Here is a 24,721-nt window from a genome sequence, read left to right as displayed (position 1 = left end):
CCCAGCCCAGGTTAGAATCTGGCACAACTCAGAAGGATGACCAGATAGTCACATTTCCAATCGAAGCTCTGAGTACCATTCATGTTTAATCATTTTCTGGGATCTACTTGGTGGACTTTTATTTCCCTTTCATTAATTGAAGAACAGTCTATTTATGTGGAAAAACTACATGTGAATAAGGGCAAAGCATGTAGAGTGAATTATTAACTATGCAAATTGACTCCTTCAGCTGTTCTGTTTTTCAGACTTTTCCTAACAGTTCTACAGGGCGTATGTTTAAAGACATATTTATATGATACATTACCTAAGTTTCAGAGAAGCCAGTAAGGTCTCATTTGGGCAAAGAAAATGAATTTTTTAAAAGAACTCCTAATGTGTGTTTGTATAATTGTGTTTTCTGGTTTTTTTAATGTTGCTACTGTTCATCAAATATGAAAAATTAGACTTTATAATATTATCAAAATAATTTTCACATAGCATTAGTCTCCTACCTACTTTATATTTCCTGCTAATCACTGACCAGTGTTTCTAACATATTACGATCCATTCAGGCCTTGTTATATTTTGTTTCATACTGTTTTCCTATACATAGTAGTTTTGTATAAGACATCAAGTAATTTTGAAAACTCTCACTCTTTAACTCAGTTTCTGCCTTTTATCTTCTCACCACTTTACGGGACATTTTTCTGTTTTCCCTAGTTTGCAGATTAATGAAACTCAAGAAAAGCATAATTAGTGTGAAACACAAAAAATTGTTCAGATTTTTAAAAGATTGTTGCATATGTTTTTCATTTGCATTCTTTTTAATTTACTCTGGTTCTGGAATGAGATTAAGCTTCCATATGGTGGTAAGAATAGAAAATATAGGATGATTAAAAATGGAGATCACCAGCCTATACCCTCTTTGTTCTACATAGCCTTGAAACTAAAAAGAAGAAACAACAATGATACTGCCAAAACTCTGATCTGTTACTATTTGGGGACATGTAATAGAGGGAAATGACCTTAGGTTCTATAGCATGGAAGCTATTCCACTACTTCTATTTGTTTGTTTTTTCTTGTTCTTATCCCCAATGGATACCTGCTTTGAAAAGCTCTTTTTATGATTCTTCATGTAGCAATTGGAGAGGTTGTGTGAGTGAAATACATCCTTTCTTCATATAGTCAGTCCAAGTACAGCCTATAAACCTATTAATACAAAGCAGAAAGGTCTCAGAATTCAGTTGCAAGGTTAGTATGGTCCAAGTTCATGTTCACAGCAGTATTTCCCAATAGACAGGAAAACAGGATTTCTCTACACCTTGTCATGGAGAAATTATAGCCATTGATTACAGTAAATCATTTTCATAGGTTGAGGCTAAATTCAAACATGGAAGGCACACTTCAAAAATTTAATAGAAATCCCACAACCTCTTTCCATCAGTGAAAGTATGATCGTCATCCACTGACAATCTGTCAACTCTCAGAGGATTAGAACATTGCTAGATTTCATAAGATTTGGGGTGTTGTTTTCAGGTAGCTTGAGCGATGTACCTATTCTTCCTCAACCTGATTCTGCCTCCTGGTAAGAGGGTGTATTTTGTCCTGTAGTTGTTTACAGGCTGTCACTGGATGTGCCATCATTGAATTATTTTAGGGGCTCAGTCATGTCTGACTTATTTGTGACCACATGGACTGTAGCCCACCAGGCTCCTCTGTCCGTGGGATTTCCCAGGCAAGAATACTGGAGTTGGTGGCTATTTCATTCTCCAGGGATTTTCTCAACCCAGGGATCAAACCCGGCATTGGCAGCCAGATTCTTTACCACTGAAACACCACACGAAGCCCTCATCTTTGAATTACAGCTTCTTTAGTGGCATCATCTCTATTCCTTACCGAGGTTAGAAATAACATTTCTCTGTTTTACAATTTCCCCCTTCCCTAACATGCATGTAAAAGTTATCAACTGAAACAAGAGTTCAGAGCCCTTACCGTCGCCTTCTTTTTTTTATCTTTCTTTGGTTGACTTTAAAAAAAAATTGAAATATAGTTGATTTACAATGCTGTGTTAGTCTCAGGTGTAAAACAAAGTGATTCAGTTATACACACATGTGTGTGCTTAGTCGCTCAGTCATGTCCAACTCTTTGCGACCCTATGGACTGTGTGTAGCCTGCCAGGCTCCTCTGTCAGTGGAGATTCTGTTCCCTTATAGGTTATTACAAGATATTAAATATATTTAATAGTTCCCTGCACTATACATAAGGTCTTTGTTGTTTGTTTAGTTTATATATTGTAGTGTGTACCTGCTAATCTCAAACTCCTAATTATTGCCCTGCTTTCACCTTTGGTAACCATAAGTTTGTTTTCTATGTCTCTAAATCTAATTTTGTTTTGTAATGAAGTTCATTTGTATCATTTTTTTTAGATTCCACATGTAAGTGATACCACATGATATTTGTCTTTCTCTGACTTATTTCACGTAGTATGATCATCTCTAGGTTAATCCATGCTGCTGCATATAGCATTATTTCATTCTTTTTTATGGCTGAGTAGTATTCCATAGTATGTACATACCACATCTTTCTCCATTTCTCTGTCAGTGGCCATGTAGTTTGTTGCCATATCTTGGCTATTGTGAATAGTGCTGCTATGAACATTGGGTCCATGTATCTTTTTAAATTAGAGGTTTCTATGGATGTGTGCCCAGGTGTGGGATGGTAGGATCATATGGCAACTCTATTTTCAGTTCTTTAAGAAATCTTTGTACTGTTCTCCATAATACCATTTGCTTGATTATTGATATTCAAGGACAAGTTCAATCACATTAGAGTTCTTCATATTTCCAGTTCTGATCCTTGTGAATTGGAAGGTAGTGGCTATGATTACTAACTGCTAGGAATACCTAAGAGCTCTAGCTACTTCTGGTACCAGAACAACCTCTTTTGTAGTTTCCGTTTCATTAATTCCGTGGGCCTTTTAACTTTTCATTCGTAGACACCATCTAGGTGGTGAGGCCTCTGGACACGGGTTTCCTCCAAATCACGTTTGTATCTCCCTTCCTCTTCATCACCATTTTTACATACTTCATTTAAGCCATCATTCCACCTTCTCTGAGGCATTACCATGGCTTCATCACTGAGTCATCTTCTCCCCAACAACCTTAATATTTGCCTGCACTGTTGGCTCAGGCAACTTTTCAAAATAAAACTGATTTTACCAGTCCCAGTTGAAAGCACCCACCTCAGGGTCACAGCCATCTGAGGTCAAGTGCACATGGCTTACATAGCTTGAAGACCTTCTGTGATTGCGCCCACACTCCTGGTCAACCTCTTTCCCTGTCTGTTCTCTGCTATGGCCTTATACCCTCCTTTCCACAGCCCCCAAGTGGACCATTTTCCCTCCTACATTAGTTCCTTTGGACTTATTTCCACAGCTCCAAAATTCCTTCATTTCCCTGCCCACCTGGTAAACTCCTCCTCCATCCCTGAAGACCAGTTGAAGCATCTCCTACTTTGCAAATGCTTCCTTGAGTGTATCTTTCTTCACATAAACCCTGAGTAGTGTTGACCTTTCCCCCTTCATACCACCATGTTCCCATGTATGCTTCTACATGACACCTTCATTACAGTGATGCTAATTCTTCAGTCTAGACTGTGGGCTTCTTGAGGACAAGGAGCCTGATATGTTCTTCATTTCCCTGTAGTGTAGCATGGTCCCAGGTACCTATATGTTTGAATGAAAAGAAAAGTGAATGAATTTATGAATGAGTGAGATCCCAGTTTGGCTGCTTGGTTTTCAAAACCTTTATTCTGTGTCTGGCCTCCTGAAAAAAATGAATGGGTTTCGTAAATTCCTATAGTAGCAACAGGCATTTTAGAGCTTTCTTTGCTGTAAGACACCCACTAAACACAACTCATACATTTAAATTTTCACCTGTAACTCCACTTCGTTCCCTGCACAGACTGCTTTCTGCCGGCTGTTAGCATTTGATGCTACCCTCTCCCTCTATAATGACTCTGCTACTCTAGAGTGGTTCTCTCCAGGATTCCTTGCATCAACAGGGTCTTGCACTCAGCTCTCCCAGGCATCCCTTCTACCTTCTCTCTTCCTCAAGAACCACCACCCCAACCTTGTGTGCTAGTTATGCTTAGAAATACACTCTTCCCTAAACAGACCCAAAGCATTCCTACCTGCAGAACTGTTGGGTCCTTTGGTGCACCTGTGAACCCCTTTCCTTGTCAGGCTCCTACCCATCCATCAAGACCCAGCTCCAAATCTGCCTTCCCTGAGGCTCTCTGTCAACTGCCCTCCCATCTCCCACAGGTTAAAGTTGCCCTTTCCCCATTCTGCATTTCTCTGCTTTACAGCTGTCCAACCCTGCCCTTCTGGGTGAAGTGATCCAATTGCTTAGCCTTTCTGCTCCACAGTTTAGTCGATTACCAAATGGAAGAAGTGAAACTTACCTGTCACTGGCATTATGGAGATTAAAAGACACAATATGGAAACATGCTTTGCAGCCTGTCAAGGTGAACACAGCATGTATCCTTTCTGGGAAGCTCAGATGAGCCAACAGAGAAAGGCAAAACTTGGGCATGTGGACACTCTGATTACTGATAATGACTTTACCAAGGACAGAGAGAAAGAACATTGACACAGGCAGTCTGGGTTGGATTCCTGACTCGACCTCGAATGAGCTGAGTGGCCTTGGACAAGATACTTAACCTCTTTAAAGAGAGCCTGTTTTCTCACATGTAAAATGGAAATAATGAAATCTACCTTGCAGAGTGATTTTAAAGATTAGAAAGGATGAGGGTCAAGCAGTCCATCAGAGGACTAGTGCCGTCAGTGATAAATAATGAATGAAAGCTGACATAGCTCTGATGACTTGAACTCAGATGGTTTCCGATCTTGCCTTACCATCTCCCTCGTGGACCAATGCTGATCAGGATATGCACCCAGGCAACAGACAGTGTTACATGACTTGACAAGGCCTGAGACCTGGGAGACTGAATTCTATCCTGGGAGGCTGCCGACCTGGACAGGTGTCAAGATCTTGCTTTGGAAACCTGCTTTGCAAAACACCACACTCCCAGGCTATCCAGACTCACAGCTGACAGCAGTTTAGAGCATCCTATCTTCTCCTGCAGGAGTTATTCTCGGAGCCTCAGCGACGATGAGCTCAGACAGAAGCCCAAAGGAAAAAAAAAAAAAGAAGAAGCCCAAAGAATGTACAGCGTGCATGGGCGGGGAGCAGTTCTATCCACTGCAGTGACATGAGCCAGCTCCATCACTGGGCTAGACTCTCCTCTGTATCTTCTGACACACTCTCCCTCAGGGCTCTGGAAACTGGAATTAATAATAAAAACAATAATAGCTTAACAACAATAGCAGGCAAAAGTGTTTATGAAGACATGTGGGTCAAGGTATCTCTCATCCCTTATCCTACTTTATCCAGCCTTGGGGTCATGCTAGCAAGAACCCTCTTCCTGCAGCAAGAGTATATGTACTTTGGTAAATGAGTATTTTTTTTTCTTTTATTTCTGGCTCCTGGGCTCAAAGTATTTTAATTTCCAGAGAATAATAGCACCCAAACCCTAACATACTTGAAGGAGTACATGAGAAATACTGGGTGCAAACTGCTTTACACAGTCTCTAGCATACAGTAAAAAGCCTCTTAATGAGGGTAAAAGAGGAGAGTTAAAAAGCTGGCTTAAAACTCAGCATTCAAAAACTGAAGGTCATGGCATCCCGTCCCAGCACTTCATGGCAAACTGAAGGGAAAAAAGTGGAAACAGTGACAGATTTGATTTTCCTGGGCTCCAAAATCACTCTGGACAATGAGTACAGCCATGAAATTAAAAGACGCTTGCTCCTTGAAAGGAAGGCTGTGACAAACCTAGACAGCGTATTAAAAGGCAGAGACATCATTTTGCCAACAAAGTTCTGTATAGTAAAAGCTATGGTTTTTCCAGGAGTCATGTACAGATGTGAGAGTTGGACCATAAAGAAGACTGAGCACCGACGAATTGGTGCTTTCAAACTGTGGTGCTGGAGAAGACTCTTGAGAGTCCCTTGGACTGAAAGGAGATCAAACCAGTCAATCCTAGAGGAAATCAACCATGAATATTCATTGGAAGGACTGATGCTGAAGCTAAAACTTCAATACTTTGGCCATCTGATGTGAAGAACCTACTCATCGGAAAAGACCCTGATGCTGGGAAAGATTGAGGTTAGGAAGAGAAGGGGATGACAGAGGAAGAGATGGTTGGATGGCATCACCAACCCAATAAACATGAGTTTGAGCAAACTCCAGGAGATAGTGAAGGACAGGGAATCCTGGCACGCTGCAGTCCATGGGATCGCAAAGAATCAGATACGACTCAGTGACTTAATGACAACAACAAAGCATACAGTAGGTGTGAAATAAATGACCACTGTTGTCTCCACAGAGATCCTGACCATCCCCATTCTGATGCATATTGAAACCTTCTGATAAAAGCCATGTGGCTTCACAGAGCCAAACAAGTTATTTCTCTTATTTTCCAATTTGTTCCCTCTTTTCTTTAGGGAAAAGCAGAGTCTTTCCTCCCACCTGCCCCTGCAGGGCTGTCTATGGATGTTGACAGGTTGCCATCGACACCAGTAGGCCTGGAACTAGATGAGGTAATCTGGGAAGACTTCAAAGGAGTGATTCCTAGGAAGTGTCCTGAAGGAAGAATGTAGGGTATCACTTGCTGTTGATGAGGTCACAAGAAGTTTTAGGTGAATGATATTGAACAAAACAGCTTGATTAATATAAGGAACTCATCCACTGGAAGGCTAAAAAGCTTTGGGTCTCTAGGAGAAACTCGTCATTTGAGATTTGGTCCCGTTTCTGCCTCTTCTGAATGAGAAAACAGGTGGCCAGAGGTGGAAAGCCTCACCCAGGCCACTGCCAGCCAGCTAAGGCATCCTGTTTTCAAATTCCCAAGTCCTGGATAGTTCCAGAGAATGACAGTCCCAGACAAGCAGGGATTGTTTTCTCTGTTCACTAGTGTATCCATATAGCTTAGAACAATCATCAATGCATAGGATGGGAATGTCAAACATTTGTTTAATCAAGTCCAGTGGTCTTTAAAGCTGAAATGTAAGTGGAGAGCTAGCAGGGGTATCCACTACTGGGATAAAAATCTTTCTTTGAATCTGAGATGCTTTTGGAAATTGTCATATTTTGAGAAGGAACATGGTGTGACTCAGTAAGATGGTTCAAGATTGCTTCCAAGTAGATCAAGGAGAAAGGAGACAGGAGGCATTCCACTGCTTGATGAAAGAAAAGTCATTTTCCCCAAATGTGGTTATTGAATGAATTCATTTTTTTACTTTTTTTAAAACCATTTTTTAAACCAAAGTGGCACAGTAATAAAGAACCCTCCTGCCAATGCAGGAGACATGGGTTCGATCCCTGGGTCAGGAAGCTCCCCTGGAGAAGGAAATGGCAACCCACTCCATTATTCTTGTCTGGAGAATCCCATGGACAGAAGAACCTGTTGGGCTACAGTCCATGGTGTCACAAAGAGTTGGACATGATTAAGCATGTGAGCGATAGTGATAGTTAATTTACAATGTTGTGTTAGTTTCAGATGCACAGCAAAGTGACTCAATTACATATATAAATATATCTTTTTCAAGCTTTTTCCCATTATAGGTTATTAAATGCTAACAACCATGAAAGGAGAAATCAACAGTAACACCATAATAGTAGGGGACTGTAACACACCACTTATAGGTTATTATTGAATGAATTAATTTGAAAAACAATTCATGTCCTGTTTGTCATGAAAGCCGTAAGCTTCTCATTACCATCTCACTTGGCAAAGTTGGCCATCCCCATGGAGTCCAACAAGCTGCCTTTCAGCCTTGCCTTCTGAAATGCTAAGTTCCAAACAACAGGTGCACATACTGGCCTTTGCTCACTGATTCTCTGCCGTGGAGCCCCAGTATCCATGTCCGCCCTTGGGACCTGGCATGTACAGTTCCCTGGGAGGAATATTCTCAGTCAGTGCTAAAAACACAGAGGACAGTGATGGAAGTGAAGGCAATAGCCACATCAACAAGAAGGAGTGAATGCTCTTTAAAAAATGAACATAAAATCTAGTTATTTCCTGGCTAGGAACAAGAAGGGGGAATAGAATCCCACAATCATCCCCCACCTACGTAGCTATGTGGCTAGGTGGATGAAGGTTATTAAAGCCAAGGCAATGGCCAAGTAGTACTTCCATCACTTGCTTCTTTAAATTATTTTCTCTCCCCTTCCTCCCTCAATCCTGCTCTCATCCACCCACTTGGATCTTTTTTTTTTTTTTTTGGCAGTATTTAAAGAAAAATAACAAAAAGAAAAAGAACTGGAATTTACATTGCACCTTTCTTCCAAGATACGAAAAGCAGTTCCCTCATCTATAATTTCTGCTCACAACAATCCTCTGAACAAGCCTATTATTATGATTATTACCATTATGATTATTATTATTATTTCCATTTGCAGTCACATCTCTTGCTGCTGAGACTTTTGGCGACTGCCTCCGTTTTTGAACAATCTCGTACCCCTCAGTGTATGTATAAAAAAGGCTTCAACTGCCACCTCCCATTTGGTGATTGTGTCACGTATTCCATGACAATCCCTGGACCTCTGTTTCATTTTTTTGCTTAAAAAATATATTAAATTCCTGTACTGAGCGAGCACTACAGGACTGTTGAGCAGAAGGTGAAGTCAGCACTGATAGAGCAGAATCAAACATAAATGTCTTGAGAACTAAGAGGGAAATGGAAAGCGGCTGTCAAGCCTAATTGACTTGAATTGCATAAGAATATGATTTTTTTTCTTCAGGAATTGACTCAGGATATGAACTATGCTTTCTAACAGCTTCAACTCAGCATATGACACTACCTGTCTCTTTCTAGTCTCTTTTAGGCTACAAATGTGTATGGGCTTCAAACTGTTTAATGTTTTCAAAGTGTTTCCAGCTTACTGAATTCCTCTGGTCATGTCGCATAACCCATAACAGCAGCGCATCCGTGGTAATGACCCTGAGATGGCATAAGCCACTGATAAAAGATCTCTGTTAATTGGCCCAGCAATCTGTTCCTTCCATGGCCCACACCCCAAGTTATTTTTAACATGGAGAGATTTCATTTGGCAGACCAGACAGTGAGTCTTTCTTCTTCTCTTACTCATATTCATTGTCCCATCAAACTCTCATTCTTTTCCACATGACACCTGTCACACAATTAGATAGAGGATGTATCAATCAGTCAGTAATTGCTTCATAACAAATAACCACAAGATCTCAGGGGCTAATAACAACAAACATGTCTCTTTTATTGCGGTAAAATACATATAACATAGAATTTGCCATGTTCACCACTTTTAAGTGTACGATTCAGAGGCATTCATTACTCTCACAATGTTTTGTAACCTTCATTACTACTTGTTTCCAAAACTCTCATCACCCCAAATAGAAACTCTGGACCCACTGAGCAAGAACTCACCATTCTTCCCTCTTTTCAGTCCCTGGTCAGCTCAGTGTACTTTCTGTGTGCATGAATCTGCCTATCCCAGATATTCCATCTAAGTGGAATCATCCAATATTTGTCCTTTTGTGGCTAGAAATAAGCATTTCTTTCTCACACATCTGGAAACTGTTGAAGTAGCTCCGTTGGTCTTGGCTGGGCCTGCCTGGAAGAGGCAGGCTCGGTGCAAGTCTGCATCACAAGTCTCTCATCCTCTTAGAACCAGAGTGTGGTGTGCTTCTGCTTATGGAAAGAGTGAATAAGCAAGCAGGAACACACGAGGCCTTTGGAAGAGGAAGCTCGACCTGGGATCTGGCATTCTGGTCAGTCTGTACCTCTTCTTTTGGCCAAAGCCGGGCCTTAGCCAAGCCCGAACTCTAGGGTCAGGGAAAAAAACACCACTTTCCAGACATTTGACTTCATTAAAAGTGCTATAACCTTTCTGAGCCTCATTTTCTTATCAGTAAAATGAAGATAATAATATTACCTAGCTCCTAGGGTGTCGTGATTATTACTGAATTGCTCTACAATTGCAGTATAAAATTGCAAGTAATATTATTGTCATTCTTAAAATATAAAGAATGGAAAAGCAACAAAATCCAATAAACCTTTGTTCTTTGTGCTTTTCATTGAGGAAAAGAATTTTAAATTAGCAGAGGATGCTGGACATCTTCGTGGAAACTCAAAATGGGATTTAGATTTGCAGGTTAAGAAGGCTTACTGGAATTCGATGAAGCAATAGCAGTCATTTTATCCATTGGTTTTCCCACTGCTTTTAGCAATAGTACCCTTTTTTCAATAGAACTTTAACCCACAGCCTCAATGCATAAATCAGTGGAGGAGTTCCGGTTGAAGAAACACAGGGGTATGCAGGGCTCTTTCCACTGACATGTGTCCCTGTCGGAGAAGGGTTGCATGGAGCACAATTTGGAAACTAGTGATTTAGTCCAAGCTCCCTGCTCTTATAGATGTAAGATGTATATTGATGTATATATTGATGGACTGCAGCTTGTTCCAGGAGTCAGCAGAATAGAAAGCACTTGGTCACACACTTAGAAGAGTAGAAGAAATAAGGTAAAGGAAAACTATCAGAATAGGATTTAAGACATAGGAATATCACGAGCTCTGGAAAGAATGATGTATCCCCATAAAACAAGGTCTTGGCCTGAACACATGCATACCCTATGACCTAGTAGTTTCACTCCTAGGAATATACCAAACAATAATGCCTACATATATTCACCAAAAGACATATACAAGACTGTTAATAACAACACTATTCTTTGTGACCTCCAATTGAAAATCACTCAAATATCCCTCAATGGTAAAATGGATAAGGAAATTGTGATACATTCACATAGTGGCACAGAACAACTTCAGTTCAGTTCAGTCGCTCAGTCGTGTCCGACTCTTTGCGACCCCATGAATCGCAGCACGCCAGGCCTCCCTGTCCATCACCATCTCTTGGAGTTCACTCAGACTCACGTCCATCGAGTCCGTGATGCCATCCAGCCATCTCATCCTCTGTCATCCCCTTCTCCTCCTGCCCACAATCCCTCCCAGCATCAGAGTCTTTTCCAATGAGTCAACTCTTCGCATGAGGTGGCCCAAGTACTGGAGCTTCAGCTTCAGCATCATTCCTTCCAAAGAAATCCCAGGGTTGATCTCCTTCAGAATGGACTGGTTGGATCTCCTTGTAGTCCAAGGGACTCTCAAGAGTCTTCTCCAACACCACAGTTCAAAAGCATCAATTCTTCGGCACTCAGCCTTCTTCACAGTCCAACTCTCACATCTATACATGACCACGAAAAACCATAGCCTTGACTAGATGGACCTTAGTCGCAAAGTAATGTCTCTGCTTTTGAATATGCTATCTAGGTTGGTCATAACTTTTCTTCCAAGGAGTAAGCATCTTTTAATTTCATGGCTGCAGTCACCATCTGCAGTGATCTTGGAGCCCAAAAAAATAAAGTCTAATACTGTTTCCACTGTTTCCCCATCTATTTCCCATGAAGTGATGGGACTGGATGCCATGATCTTCGTTTTCTGAATGTTGAGCTTTAAGCCAACTTTTTCACTCTCCTTTTTCACTTTCATCAAGAGGCTTTTTAGCTCCTCTTCCCTTTCTGCCATAAGGGTGGTGTCATCTGCATATCTGAGGTTATTGATATTTCTCCCAGCAATCTTGATTCCAGCTTGTGCTTCTTCCAGTCCAGCGTTTCTCATGATGTACTCTGCATAGAAGTTAAATAAGCAGAGTGACAATATACAGCCTTGACGTACACCTTTTCCTATTTGGAACCAGTCTGTTGTTCCATGTCCAGTTCTAACTGTTGCTTCCTGACCTGCATACAGATTTCTCAAGAGGCAGGTTAGGTGGTCTGGTATTCCCATCTCTTTCAGAATTGTCCACAGTTTATTGTGATCCACACAGTCAAAGGCTTTGGCATAGCCAATAAAGCAGAAATAGATGTTTTTCTGGAACTCTCTTGCTTTTTCCATGATCCAACGGATGTTGGCAATTTGATCTCTGGTTCCTCTGCCTTTTCTAAAACAAGCTTGAACATCAGGGTGTTCACAGTTCACATACTGCTGAAGCCTGGCTTGGAGAATTTTGAGCATTACTTTACTAGCATGTGAGATGAGTGCAACTGTGTGGTAGTTTGAGCATTCTTTGGCATTGCCTTTCTTTGGAATTGGAATGAAAACTGACTTTTTCCAGTCCTGTGGCCGCTGCTGAGTTTTCCAAATTTGCTGGCATATTGAGTGCAGCACTTTCACAGCATCATCTTTCAGGATTTGAAACAGCTCCACTGGAATTCCATCACCTCCACTAGCTTTGTTCGTAGTGATGCTTTCTACGGCCCACTTGACTTCACTTTCCAAGATGTCTGGCTCTAGATGAGTGATCACATCATCATGATTATCTGGGTCGTGAAGATCTTTTTTGTACAGTTCTTCCATGTATTCTTGCCACCTCTTCTTAATATCTTCTGCTTCTGTTATCTCCATACCATTTCCATCCTTTATCAAGCCCATCTTTGCATGAAATGTTCCCTTGGTATCTCTAATTTTCTTGAAGAGATCTCTAGTCTTTCCCATTCTGTTGTTTTCCTCTATTTCTTTGCAGTGATCGCTGAAGAAGGCTTTCTTATCTCTTCTTGATATTCTTTGGAACTCTGCATTCAGAACAACTTGGATGTATCTTAAACACAAGTGAAAGAAGAAAAGAAAATCGTTTATGCTATGTGATTATATTAAGATAAGTTCCCACTGGGGATCAAACTATTCTGTTGTGTTCTGTGCCAGGATAGTAGTTTTCCTGGGGGCAGGGTGGAGGTACATCGGACATAGCCTAAGGTTTCTCAGTCTCAGCACTACTGACATTTTGGGCCGAAATTTCTTTGTTGTAGGTGACTGTCCTGTGTAATGTCAGATGTTAACAGCATCCCTGTTGTCTGTCCACTAGATGCCAATAGCAGCCACCCTCATTGTGACAATCATAAATGTCTCTCAGCACTGCCAAATGCCCTCCTGCCATATCCCAAATGCCTCTCCTCTGCTAGATACTCAATATTTACTGAAGGAATGAATGAGGCGAGAACCATTTAGTTAATTATGCTGCTGCTGCTGCTAAGTCACTTCAGTCATGTCCGACTCTGTGTGACCCCATGGACTGCAGCCTACCAGGTTCCTCCATCCATGGCATTTTCCAGGCAAAAGTACTAGAGTGGGTTGCCATTGTAGATGTGTGAAATAATTTTTATCGCAAGAGATCCTGCTGCCCTTTTTCAATCTTAAATGCAAGTACCAGTTTCATCCATTAAAGATTCTTCAAAGGCCAAAGATAGTATTCATTCATTAAAAAAAAAGAAATGAATTAATTGAACAAAAAGTTTAGGTCAAACCAAAACCAAATATTCTTATGCAAATAAAACTGTTAGGAGTAGCAGTTTACAAAGTCAGAGTGCCTAACCTGAAATTTTAGTGCAAAGGTTTAAAAAATGCAATTTAAGAAAAGGACTTGAAATGATCCAATTTCATTAGAATGTTAATTTTGATAATCAGTGCATCATTTATATGGATTTTAACTCAATAGCCTAATATTCTTTGAAAGAAAAGCACAGCTTAAGCCTTTAACACAATCTGTCAAATGTGAATTGGACTATTCAAAGAATTCTGGTCGCTCCCTAGGTTTATATTCAAGTCATTGATTGTATGTAAGCTATTAATTCTAAACCTAAAATTATAATGTGCTTTAATCCTTTCTCTAGCAAGTTCAAATACATACCCCACAAGGTAACACCAATCGTGCCTTCAAAATTCTTTTTTGTAGTGAAGCATTTTTAGTCCAAGACTGATTGGATCTTTTCCTCTCCCCTGAGTTTTTAGTTCTTTTCCCCACTACTCCAATCTCCAAAAGCCCATAGTTAATGTTACAATTGTGCTAGCCCCACGTCCAACAATTAGAGCCTCCTTTTCCACATTTCCACTTATGTTTGTAGGACAGATTTTTTTTTTTAAGTGTCCATTCCAGATATCCTGTGGAGTCATTAGATTGGATACTGAACCTTCCTTGATAAGGGAGCCATGTTCAGTTTCAAATCCCTTTGACTCCTTTGGCTGTTTTTTTTTTTTTTTAATAGTTTGCAAACTCTTTATGGACAGCTGATGTTTCAGTTTTCTGTCACCACCCAACAAATGAAATGGCTTAAGAAAATAGTTTCTGATCTCATGATGCTGTGAGTTGACGGGGCTCATTCACATGGTTCTCACTCCTGTGGCTTCAGTTCAGTCGACTGCTGGAGCAGGAGCTGGATAAAGACTTGTTTGGACTGGCTATCCAAGGTGGCTCTTTCACACCTGTGTTGTCACGTGGACTTAGACAGCCGATACCACTGTGTCTGACCAGGCCAGTTTCCCTCTCCCCACGCTGCTTCTCCACAGGGCTAGCTTCCTCACAACATGGTGATGGCAGGGTTGCTGAGCTTCTCTGACAGCTGACTTCTCACAGAGTGAACGTTCCAAGATACCCCTGTGGACACTGCAGGGCTTCTGGGATTCTTCTAATCAAGGCCTGGAAGTCATGCAGTGTCACTTCCATAATACTCTATTTGTCAAAAGTACATCACAGAACTAATCCAGATTCAGTGGGAGAAGACTACACAAAGTTATGTGAGTCCCCAAAAGCGTGGTTCATTGAGGACTGTCTTTGGAGCCTCCGTACAGATGGGAAAAGATAAACAGTATGATTATACAGTTGTTCAGGGTGAACCCTTTAACATAGTACCTAATAAGAATCTTTCCTTAAATTCTCTTCACTGTTGCTTTGGCTACCAAACTTTTTCTCACTTCAAATCTGGTGTTCAGTCACTAAGTCGTGTCCAACTCTTACAACCCTATGTACTGTAGCCCGCCAGACTCCTCTGTCCGTGGGATTTCTCAGACAAGAATACTGGAATGGGTTGCCATTTCCTTCTCCAGGGGATCTTTCCGACCCAGTGATTGCACCCGAGTCTCCTGCATTGGCAGCCAAATTCTTTACCACTGAGCCACCAGGGAAGTCCCTCAGATCTTTTAGTATATGCTTAGTGTATTTCAGTGCTCTGATATTGGGTGCATATATTGGGTTGGCCAAAAAGTTCACTTGGATTTTTCCATTACATTGTATGGAAAAACCTGAGAGAAGTTTTTGGCCAACCCAATATGTTTATGATTATTATATCTTCTCAATGAATTGATCCTGTTTATCATTATATTGATCTTTTGTGTTACCTTTTTAGCCTTACAGCCTATTTTGTCTGACATGAGTATAATACCATGCTCTGTTTTGGTTTCTGTTTACATGGAATATCATTCTCCATTCCTTTACTTTGAGCCTTTGTGCATCCTTAAAGCTGAAGTTCCTCTCTTGCAGGCAGCATATGGTTGTGTCAGCAATATCACCCCTCATTCAAGGAGAAAATGGTAGTGAGAGAGATCGTAGAATTGGTAGAAGGCAAGCCAGTGCTCCCGGACAAGTGAATTCTATGATTCATCCCCTCTGTCTTTGCTGCTCTGGAAACTATTGTGGCTTCATTATGCCTGTTTCCTTTCTCTGCATCCCTTGAACCTTAGTAATAAAATGAAAAGTAATCCAGTTCCTCCTCTTTGCAGTTATTGAAGTAAAGGCAATGTGCAACATCAGTGAGGAGAGTGTTGATGTTTCATGAAGTCCACGACAGATCACACTTAATGTGTTGACCCTGTTTGCATGATTGATTGTTAGCTGTTTCCACCCTCTCCAGCTAATGGCTTCAGTACCTGTTAGGAACTGATACAGTGGATAATTGCAGTCTCTGTTGAGAATGGTAGAAAGGTCAACTGGATGAAGCATTAAACCTCCATTTCAAATAGTCCTGTGGTGACTTTTCTGAAACAGAGGGACGTTATTTCCTCCAGCTTTGCCAGCAACTGGCTTTATATTATGACTAGTCATCAGAAATCTGGTTTTTTTTTTTTCATATCTCCAGGTTCAGGTAAGAAGAGAAAATACTGGGTTAGCCATAAAGTTTGTTCAGATTTTTCTATAAGATGGTACAGATTAACCCGAACAAACTTTTCAGCCAACACCTAGGATTGTGATGTTCTTCTGAGAAAAGCATCATCGGAGAAATACTGTTTATCTGTTCTTCTTTTCATAAAGAGTGACTGTCTACCAGCAGAGAGTTTAAGGGCTGAGATGCACTAGCTAGCTGAAAAGGATATTTTTCTATCTTCTTTGAGAAACTCTGAAGTTCAACAAGAAGAAAGACTTATGTGTACTTAGAAGTGAGAGTTCAAACACCATTTCACTGTGCCTTACCACCTTTCTTTCCAAATAAAAATACTGCCTATCAGTCTTTTGAATTATGTTAAGATGTGATTTTACAGTTCACAAAATCTTTCATATATCACCCTAAATTACCTCTTTACTTTGCCTTTTAAAAGCCTAACTTTTCAGCCTTCATGAATTGACTCCTGACTTCTACTGAAGAAGTTGAAAATCATATTGTTCACTTGTTTAGACCTTTAAAAAAAAAAAAAACAAGACTCCTCCTGAATTTTGACATGGAATATATTCTTTACATTTTAGTTTGTTTTGCTTTTGCTTCATTTTATTCTGTTTTCCCAATCTTTGAGGAAGTCTCATTGCTCTTCACACATAAATTCGTGTTGATCTCTGTATTAGTTAAAGAAATTTGTTTATTCGGCCTATGAGGGAAATATACAATAGTGCATGCCAATGTGATTATATACTGCAGTATTAAGATCATGTAAATATCAAGTGGGAAAGTCAAAGAAAGGTGTCAAGCTATTCTACTCTAAGAGAAAGCAAACAAAAACTTTAGCTTCATTGTTGAAAGGGATTTTAATACCGAAAACCTCATTAGAATCTGAGATTCTTCACTTGCTGCAACAGAATCCCATCCAATGAAATTTTTAAAAAATTTTTAATTGGAGTATAGTTGCTTTATATCCAATGAAATTTTAAAATAGGCAGTGTCAGTTTTCATTTGCTATCATTTTCTCCTATTCTGAAGGCAGTCTTTTCACCTTGCTTATAGTTTCCTTTGTTGTGCAGAAGCTTTTAAGTTTAATTAGGTCCCATTTGTTTATTTTTACTTTTATTTCCAATATCCTGGGAGGTGGGTCATAGAAGATCCTGCTATGATTTATGTCAGAGAGTGCTTTGCCTATGTTCTCCTCTTGGAGTTTTATAGTTTCTGGTCTTATGTTTAGATCTTTAATCCATTTTGAGTTTATTTTTGTGTATGGTGTTGGAAAGTGTTCTAGTTTCATTCTTTTACAAGTGGTTGACCAGTTTTCCCAGCACCACTTGTTAAAGAGATTGTCTTTAATCCATTGTATATTCTTGCCTCCTTTGTCAAAGATAAGGTGTCCATAGGTGTGTGGATTTATCTCTGGGCTTTCTATTTTGTTCCATTTATCTATATTTCTGTCTTTGTGCCAGTACCATACTGTCTTGATGACTGGCTTTGTAGTAAAAATATACAAGCAACTCCTGCAGCTCAATTCCAGAAAAATAAATGACCCAATCAAAAATATGGGCCAAAGTACTAAATAGACATTTCTCCAAAGAAGACATACAGATGGCTAACAAACACATGAAAAGATGCTCAACATCACTCATGATCAGAGAAATGCAAATCAAAAGCACAATGAGGTACCATTTCACACCAGTCAGAATGGCTGCAATCCAAAAGTCTACAAGCAATAAATGCTGGAGAGGGTGTGGATAAAAGGGAACCCTCTTACACTGTTGGTGGGAATGCAAACTAGTACAGCCACTATGGAGAACAGTGTGGAGATTCCTTAAAAAAACTGGAAATAGAACTGCCTTATGACCCAGCAATCGCACTGCTGGGTATACACACCGAGGAAACCAGAATTGAAAGAGACACGTGTACCCCAATGTTCATCGCAGCACTGTTTATAATAGCCAAGACATGGAAGCAACCTAGATGTCCATCAGCAGATGAATGGATAAGAAAGCTGTGGTACATATACACAATGGAATATTACTCAGTCATTAAAAAGAATGCATTTGAATCAGTTCTAATGAGGTGGATGAAACTGGAGCCGATTATACAGAGTGAATTAAGCCAGAAAGAAAAACACCAATACAGTATAGTAACACATATATATGGAATTTAGAAAGATAGTAACAGTAACCCTGTATGTATGTGAGAGAGCAAAAGAGACACAGATGTATAGAACAGTCTTTTGGACTCTGTGGGAGAGGGAGAGGGTGGGATGATTTGGGAGAATGGCATTGAAACATGTATAATATCATATATGAAACAAATCACCAGTCCAGGTTCGATGCATGATACTGGATGCTTGGGGACTGGGATGACCCAGAGGGATGGTACGGGGAGGGAGGAGGGCGGGGGGTTCAGGATGGGGAACACGTGTATACCTGTGGTGGATTTATGTTGATGTATGGCAAAACCAATACAAAATATTGTAAAGTAATTAACCTCCAATTAAAATAAATAAATTTGTATTTTAAAAAATAAATAAAATACAGGTCAGATCCTGATTAAAAAAATAAAATAAAATAAAACTGCTTAAATCAAAAATAAAATAAAATAAAATGGGCTGTGATGCCAAAGAACGACCTGCAACCACTGACGTTGGGTGTCCCAAACATGTTTCAAGGGATTTTCCATCAAAAAAATCTAAGAAAAGACTTTTGTTAAAAGAATGAAAAGAGAGGAATAAAACAGAAATTTTATAGGAGTGTTTTAGGGTAGATTAGACTATATTTTCCTGTGCAGGTCAGCACTGTGATATAGGGATTAAAGTGATATTTTCACAAATTCAATCATTTAAAAAATATTGGCACTCTAATTTGAGATTAATCTTTAAGAGTAGAAAATTCACTTGGCATTCAGTATGAAATTGTACTTCTCTAAATGTGCTCCTAACTGGATTTGTTTCAAGTCCCTAGCTGTTTTAAGCCTTCATAAAAAGAAGTTATCTGATTACTTGAATGAGCCATTTTTCATTCCAAATTCTAATTTGTCTGTTGTGGCTATTTTTAAATGGCTTTGATCTTCTTTATTTTCCCCTAGGATCTTAGGGTTAGGAATTCTAAGGAATTCAAAACATTATGGAGTTCTTGTCTGGCAGATTATAATTAAATAATTATAGGTGAGAGAAAACAGACTAAAAACACATCCCTAGTTCTAATGGTAAATAACATATTGGAATATTTTATTTCAATTGAGACAGCATCATTTACTCATTAAGTGGTAAAATTAAAATCAATATAGGTTATGTTTCAGATGAGTAACAGGGAATTACTATAGACACAGAATTTAAATGCTGTAAATATAATAGACATATTTTGGAAAATGGTTTCCATTTTCAAATGAATAATGTATACTGAGCAGTGCTTCTTTCTGACATGCTTGACAGGAAAATATTCTGTGTAAGGTGAAGTCATACATGGACACTACCTTTGAGACACTTACAGATTGGTTGTGAATCTTTCTTTGTTGGTGTTGCAGACAGAATCTTAGATGGCCCCATGGATGATGCCTGTCTCTTAATGTTCGTAATTTGTGTATTTCCCTCTCGTGTAATGTGGGTGGTACCTGTGATTTGCTTCTTCCCAAAAAAAATATGGCAAAGGTGCTGGGATGTCACATCTGTGATTATGTTACATAAAATTATACCTTCCATTTTGCCAAAGGATTCTGTCTCCTTTTCCTTTGCTGACTGCCAGCAGGAACTGAAGCCCTTGGTCCAACAATCCGAAAAGAAACTATTTAATCCTGCCAAAAACCGTAAAAAGTCTACCTGGAATTGGATCTTTCCCAATGGAGCTTTCAGATGAGACCTTAGCCCTGGGTAGCACTTAATGGCAGTCTCATCAGAGAACTTGGATAAGATGACCAAGTTAATTCATACTCATGTGTCTGACTCATAGAAACTGTAAGATAATAAATGTGTATTGTTTTAAGCTGCTAAGTTTATGGTAAGTTGCTATGCAACACAAAATACCTAATGAAGCTGGCTTCTGTGATAGGACAGAATACTGATCCACATCATAATGTCCAGATCCTGTGGCTCTGCAGAAGTGATTCAGTTAAGGATGGAGCAGTTTTTCCTGAATTATCCAGGTGGACCCAATGTAATCACAAATGCCCTTATAGGTGAACAAATAAGGCAGGAGACTCAGGGAGAAATTGGAAGATGCTACATTGCTGTTTTTGAAAATGGAGGAAGGGGCCACAAACCAAAGAATATAGGAAGCCTCCAGAATCTGGAAAAGGTTCCAGAATGAATGCAGCCCTATTAACACCTTGATTTTAGCCTAGTGAGGCCCATTTCAGACTTTTGACCTCCAGACTTGCAAGATAACCAATTCGCGCTGTTTTAAGCCACTAATTTATTACAGCAGCAATAGGAAGCTAATGCAGTCTATGCTTATTCTGTTAGCATCTAACATGAATAATGAGTCCTTCCCCAGGGGTTTGTCTGCTCCTAACAGACTGTACTGGAGCTGTGAATATTCTTTTTCTTTTTCTGGAAATGAACAAATTACAAATACAGTGCCAGTGAGCATTGCTGTAGGGAAAATGAGCATCTTTTCCACAGCCTCGTGGGCCCATTCACTCTCCCCCACCCTACCACATCAGACCTCTCATTCTTGCACTTACCATTTTATTGTTTCTTCTTCAGATTTTAAGCACTCACTGTCTTAGTTAAGGACTGTTTGGATTCAAATAATCTGATCTATTCAAGTCAGTTTTAAGTAAAGTAAAGTTGGGAGTAAATGTAGCAGTTAGGTCTCAGGATAAAATCGTAAAGCAACTGTTCTTTTCCCTCTTTGCCTGTTCAGAACAGCTCTCTAGGGCCAGGTCTTCATTCAAATCTCAGGCAGGTCCACAAATATATTAAGCATGTTCAGAAAATTTCTCCAGTCATTCGAATACTTATAATCACAACAACTCTTACTCTGTCATCAATATGTTCATTTGTCACATGATAGTCAAAACTGCCAATGCCACAAAATTTCTCCCTTGCCCTTATTTCCAATCTGGGAAGTCTTCACTGTATTAAGGGGCATTCCCCAAGATTTTTCTCCAGCTTTGGCACCTTCCACATTGAAATGAGGACAGGACAGTGAGGTAAAAAGCAGGAAATTCTCACTGTTTTGACACCAAGGTAATCCAGTATTGACTTCCTCTATCCATGGAAGATCATGACAGTTGATTTATGGGTACCTGTGCAGATTTCTAGAAGGTTTCTCTGTTGGGTTGTTCCAACTGCAGGTCCCTTGAATCAGATAGTACCCAGTGACTGGCTGTGCCCAACACTCCTCAGCTTATATATCTTTCCAGTAAGGCCCTCTTGCCCTGGAAGAAGCTCAGTTGACCAATGCCTTTATTAAATGACCCCAGGGCACCATATCTACTGTGTCTTCCAGATATCATCACAGGAATTGCACACTTAGAGTCTGTCTCTGTGGAAGGGTAATAATCTTTCAAACGTAGCCTTTGCTCTTCGGCCATGTGCTGCTTGCACTGGCCTTTCCCTATTACCTTTGTTTCAGTTAAGTCATGATTAATACCCCAAGATGAAAAAGGGTCCCAAACTCTGGTTTTAATCTCTTCTTTGAAAGTATGTAACACCCTGTTTTGGCATGTAGGGTTGACTGGCATCAGGCCTCAGCTGAACCTGCCTCAATCATTGTGGCATTCTCTAATATGTGAACATATGTGACTCCCATCTTTTTTTTCCTTCTAGGATTAGAATCCTAAGGGACCCAAAGCACTATGGAGTTAATTCTTCTTGTCTGGCAGGTGATAATTAAGTACTTACAGATAAGTGAAACGAAAAATAAAAGCCCATTGCCAGAACTGACGACAGATATCATACTGAGATATTTGACTTCAGTCATTTTATTGATGTAAAATGATAAACAACCAGCCCTCAGGAATGGTGGGAACTAGGCCTGCTCAGGGGACCCTGGCATCTGTAATCTTTCCTCTTATTCAGTCATGATGGTGACTCAGCTTCCAGATCTTTGTCTGTATCTCTTAGTTCTGATTCTGGAGAGAGGACATCCAGTGGCCTCATTCCAACACTTGGGTCCAATCAGCTATGTCCCCAGGATACGTTCTGAGCCTATTGCCTACTGCCAAGGGCTCTGGGGACAGCCTTGGGTAGAGCAGGCCAGGCAGGACCAACAGGCACACACCACGGCTCCGTTCAGTTCAGTTGCTCAGTCGTGTCTGACTCTTTGTGACCCCATGAATCACAGTACACCAGGCCTCCCTGTCCATCACCAACTCCCAGAGTTCACTCAGATTGACGTCCATCGAGTCAGTGATGCCATCCAGCCATCTCATCCTCAGTCGTCCCCTTCTCCTCCTGCCCCCAATCCCTCCCAGCATTAGAGTCTTTTCCAATGAGTCAACTCTTCCCATGAGGTGGCCAAAGTACTGAAGTTTCAGCTTTAGCTCATTCCTTCCAAAGAAATCGCAAGGTGGATCTCCTTCAGAATGGACTGGTTGGATCTCCTTGCAGTCCAAGGGACTCTCAAGAGTCTTCTCCAACACCACAGTTCAAAAGCATCAATTCTTCGGCGCTCAGCCTTCTTCACAGTCCAACTCTCACATCCATACATGACCACAGGAAAAACCATAGCCTTGACTAAACGGACCTTAGTCGGCAAAGTAATGTCTCTGCTTTTGAATATACTATCTAGGTTGGTCATAACTTTTCTTCCAAGGAGTAAGTGTCTTTTAATTTCATGGCTGCAATCACCATCTGCAGTGATTTTGGAGCCCAAAAAAATGAAGTCTGACACTGTTTCCACTGGCTACCATACTCTGATTCTTCCTGCCACATCGTTCCATGCACTCAGTCCACACATTCACATGCCCACCCTCCTAGAGATGGATGCCCACCTTGCCTCCAGTGTTTCACGTCCATGCGTCCCCTGACTGGGAACGTCCTCATCCACTTTCCCTCAGAGGCTAATGGGAGGATTTCTTTGGGATATAAGCCGGAGTGGAATGGCTCGGTCCTAGTGCTGTGAGGCTGAAGTTTGCCTAGGTGTGCCAGACTGCTCCCCAGAACTGCTCCATGAGGCTCCATGGCCACCAGCCATGCACTGTCATTTGTCTCATTCACCAAATTCTCATTTGATTACACTGTTGTTCTATTATTCCATCTAATGGGAACACGGTCTTACCACTCCAGTTAGTGGGGCTTTCTGTCAACCCTTGGCAACTAGGAATTGATGGAATCAGACAGGCCTCTACCACCATCAACGTCATCCTAAATGTTCTGATTCTTCATCCAGTTCTTGAGTTCTAGTCCTCTTTTTCTTCCCCATTGATTTCTCTTCTTCCCCACCCCAACTCCCTCCATCAGGGCCCAGCCGCCACTGCTCCTGTGGCAAATCACATGGTCCTCCCCAGGCAATGGGCTTATAGTGGGGGGTTGAAGAGTACTTAATGCTAGAAATGCAATTTGTCATGACTTCTCCAAAGGAACAGCACTGCAATAGATCCCCTTGTCTTGAATCATTTGGGCAGGACGTCACAAAAGCAGGTAATTAATTACCACCTAAACTATAGAAAAAGTCAGCCCCTGCTCAATGAAATGGCAACTGACCTTTCTCCTACTCAGTATAAAAAAGGAACAAAGGAAGGAAGAAAAACTATTGCAACCTATAATAAGATTTTTCCTCAAAGGGTCAAGTTATTTGAAAGGTTTGGCTTACTTGGGGGAAATTAAATAAACCATGACATTGTATTACGTTGTCCTGCTCTTGGCTACACAGTGTTCACTATGGTGAACAATATTTCCCAACGAGTGCCCTTCTGAAATGTTTATCAGCTCAAGATCCTAGGCATTGTTACCTTAACCATAGAAAGCCACACGGCATGGGAAGTCACATTTGCTGGGATCCTGTTTTTACATAAGAAACCTACGATGACATTTTTCTTTTCCTGATGCTGACCCTAAGGAGATAATGATGTTCAGTGAATTGATACCATTTAAAAAAATCTATCCCCTTCCAGAAAATTGCACAGACATTTTAAGTAGCTAAAGGAAAGTCAGAAGGGGAGAATCGATTTTGAGAGACTCAGTCGATGCTTTTAAAATCCGACCTTCCTTCAGCGAGTTTTATTTTAGGGCCCTGCTGTTCAGTGTTGCAGATTATATCACCCAATATAAATCGAACAGGAGGCTTTCCACTGGGTAAACATTTGATTCTGGTTTTCTCTGTGATCTGAAAGCTCACTTCTGAGCCTTTGGAATCTCTGCCCTGGGAGTCCAAGAAACATTCGCCAACATCACACATTTTGTTTCAAAAGAGCACCGTCACCGGTAGAGCCCAGGCTCTGTGCATGTCATAAATACTTTTTTTTCCTCTCTCTTACAGAAGCTGCAAAGAGTCGATACTCCTCACTGTTATTCAGCCTTACCCTGTAAGTGTCCTGTGAGTAAAAGTGCCTGTGTCTGTTTTCTCAGATTTCCAGTCTCCTCCTGCCACTTCACTCCAGGGAATAACAGCAGAGAGAAATAGCATGCATTCATAGTACCAGTTCCAAAATCTTGATTATATGTATTTTGTACTCTATGATAAAAACCCTTCATTGGAGAGAAAAGAAAGTGATGCAT

The 24,721-nt window shown here is 40.5% G+C and overlaps 1 protein-coding gene and 1 non-coding gene across 2 annotated transcripts in view; one reads left to right on the top strand and one right to left on the bottom strand.

Moving 5' to 3' along the window:
- Positions 1–24,721, top strand: part of FRMPD4 (FERM and PDZ domain containing 4) — a 206,960-nt gene that overhangs the window by 130,459 nt on the left and 51,780 nt on the right. The window contains exon 5 of the mRNA XM_013976686.2: positions 24,483–24,528. Coding sequence (XP_013832140.2) covers positions 24,483–24,528 — 46 coding nt within the window. The remainder of the gene's footprint in view (positions 1–24,482; positions 24,529–24,721) is intronic.
- MIR2284B (microRNA 2284b) lies at positions 16,060–16,142 on the bottom strand. The gene has a single exon (NR_129662.1). It is a non-coding gene; the product is annotated as a microRNA 2284b (primary transcript).

Source organism: Capra hircus (assembly GCF_001704415.2).
Source record: "Capra hircus breed San Clemente chromosome X unlocalized genomic scaffold, ASM170441v1, whole genome shotgun sequence".
In the NCBI taxonomy this organism is placed as follows: domain Eukaryota; kingdom Metazoa; phylum Chordata; class Mammalia; order Artiodactyla; family Bovidae; genus Capra; species Capra hircus.
Note: the sequence above shows the minus strand (reverse complement) of the source record. Positions and strands in the feature narration are given on the sequence as shown.